Source organism: Eimeria mitis, genomic scaffold, assembly GCF_000499745.2.
Source record: "Eimeria mitis Houghton genomic scaffold, Emh_scaff4368, whole genome shotgun sequence".
In the NCBI taxonomy this organism is placed as follows: Eukaryota; Apicomplexa; class Conoidasida; order Eucoccidiorida; family Eimeriidae; genus Eimeria; species Eimeria mitis.
The window spans coordinates 1-1865 of NW_013572684.1; the positions used below are offsets into that span (position 1 = coordinate 1).

Below are 1865 nucleotides of genomic sequence, written 5' to 3' on the forward strand. Positions count from 1 at the left end.
CTGCTGTCTCCACCAGCAGCAGGCAGCCGCCCCCCACCTCCCTATACACCCCAAACACCCCCCAGCAGCGCAAGCTGTGTAGACACCGCGGCCTACTAGTACCTGCTGCTGCTGCTGCTGCTGCTGCTGCGGGAGGAGAAGCAGACACGTGCAAGTCGCTGCAGCAGCTACTGCTCCCGCCGCTGCTGCTGCTGCTACTGCTGCTGCTGCTGCTGCTGCTGGCGTCTGGGTGAGCTGCAGCAGGGTCTATGCGGTGTATGTACACCTCAGCACCGCCCGGCCGCCGCTGCAGCAGCCGCAGACAGTCTGCATACACCTCACACTCAAAGGGTGGCTCCAGCAGCAGCGAGGCATCCATTGCCTCTAGCCCCCATTCATACACGATCAACACACTACCTCCGCTGCTGCTGCTGCTGCTGCTGCTGCTGTTGCTGCTGCTGCTGCTGCTGATGCTGCAGCAGCAGCAGCACCCGCTGCTGCTGCTGCTGCTGCTGCTGCTACGGGTACTACGTGTACTCTGTGCTGTCTCCCCACACACTAGGGGGTCTTCGGGTCGGTGTAAACACACACTGCTAATCACCGCAGCAGCAGCAGCAGCTGCTGCTGCTGCAGCAGTTGCTGCAGCAACAGTTGCTGCTGCTGCTGCTGAGGCCCCCCTTCGTCGCTGCGAAGGCCTGAGGGGCCCCACAGCAGCAGCAGCAGGACAAGCTTGGCCCTGGTTCCCGCTGCAGCGTCAACAGCAGCAGCCCCTGCTGCAGCTGCAGCTGCTGCTGCTGCTGTTGCTGCTGCTGCGTGAGGCCTGAGCGTGCTGGCTGTTTGTGTGTGGTGTGTCTCTGCTGCTTGTCTGCTTCTTCTGTCTCCTTTGTTTGTCTCCTGTCTCCTCTCAGCTGCTGTGTTTGAGTCAATTAAGATGTATATACAGCTGGAGAAACATATGCTGCTCCGCTGCTGCTGCTGCTGCTGCTGCTGCTGCTGCTGCTGCTAGGCAGCTGCTGCGCTGCAGCCTGTTGCTGTTGCAGCTAACTGAATACACCAACTCCTCTTGCTGCGGCTGAGGCGTGTTTTGTTTATTTTTTTTTAATAAAAAAAAAGACAAAGACAAGCCAGCATCGCCGCTATGGTCGCATACAAGCTGCTGCACATGCCGCGGCTGCTGCTGCAGCAGCAGCAGCAACAGCAGCAGCAGCAGCAGCAGCAGCAGCAGCAGCAGCATGCAGCATGCAGAGGCCCCTGGGGCCTTACTCAACGAAAGTCTTTGAACTGCAGCCGTTTCATGTTCGGTTCGTTAGGTTATTCAGCGGAGTTTGCTGTTGCTGCTGCTCTGCTGCTGCTGCTGCTGCTGCTGTTGCTGCTGCTGCTGCTGCTGCTGCTGTCGCTGCAGCAGCAGGACCCATCCCCTCTGAGTCAGCAGCAAAGTTGTGGAGGCCCCCTCTCCCGAGGGGCCCCCTGCTGACCCTGAGGCCCCTCATCTTGGGGGCCCCCGTCAATGGCAGCAGTTGTTGCGCTTCAGCAGCAGCAGCAACACAGCAGCAGCAGCAACGGCCACACCAGCAGCAGCAGCAGCAGCGGTAGCAGCAGCAACGGTATCCGCAGCTGCTCCAGTAGCTGCTGCTGCAGCAACAACACCCAAGGCCTCCTCAGGGGCCCCTCGGCCCCATAGGGGGGCCCCTAAACCCTATCAACAGCTGCAGCACAGAGCTGCTGACGATGAGTCAGCAGGACTCACGTTCGCAGCAGCAGCAACATGCTGCTGCTGCTGCTGCTCCTGCTGCTGCTGCTGCTCCTGCTGCTTCTGCCGGCGGGACCCTTTCGTCGAGATCTTTGAGTCCCCCCGAAGCAGCACGGGGCCCTGCTGCTGCTGCAGT

At 60.7% G+C, this 1865-nt stretch overlaps 1 protein-coding gene across 1 annotated transcript in view; it reads left to right on the top strand.

Annotated features, from left to right (window-relative positions):
- Positions 1-1707: 1707 nt before the first annotated feature.
- EMH_0074600 (uncharacterized protein) overlaps positions 1708-1865 on the top strand; it is a gene marked incomplete at both ends in the record, with an annotated part of 3086 nt that continues 2928 nt past the window's right edge. Inside the window, one exon of the mRNA XM_013499483.1 lies at positions 1708-1862. Within this exon, the coding sequence (XP_013354937.1) occupies positions 1708-1862 (155 nt within the window). The remainder of the gene's footprint in view (positions 1863-1865) is intronic.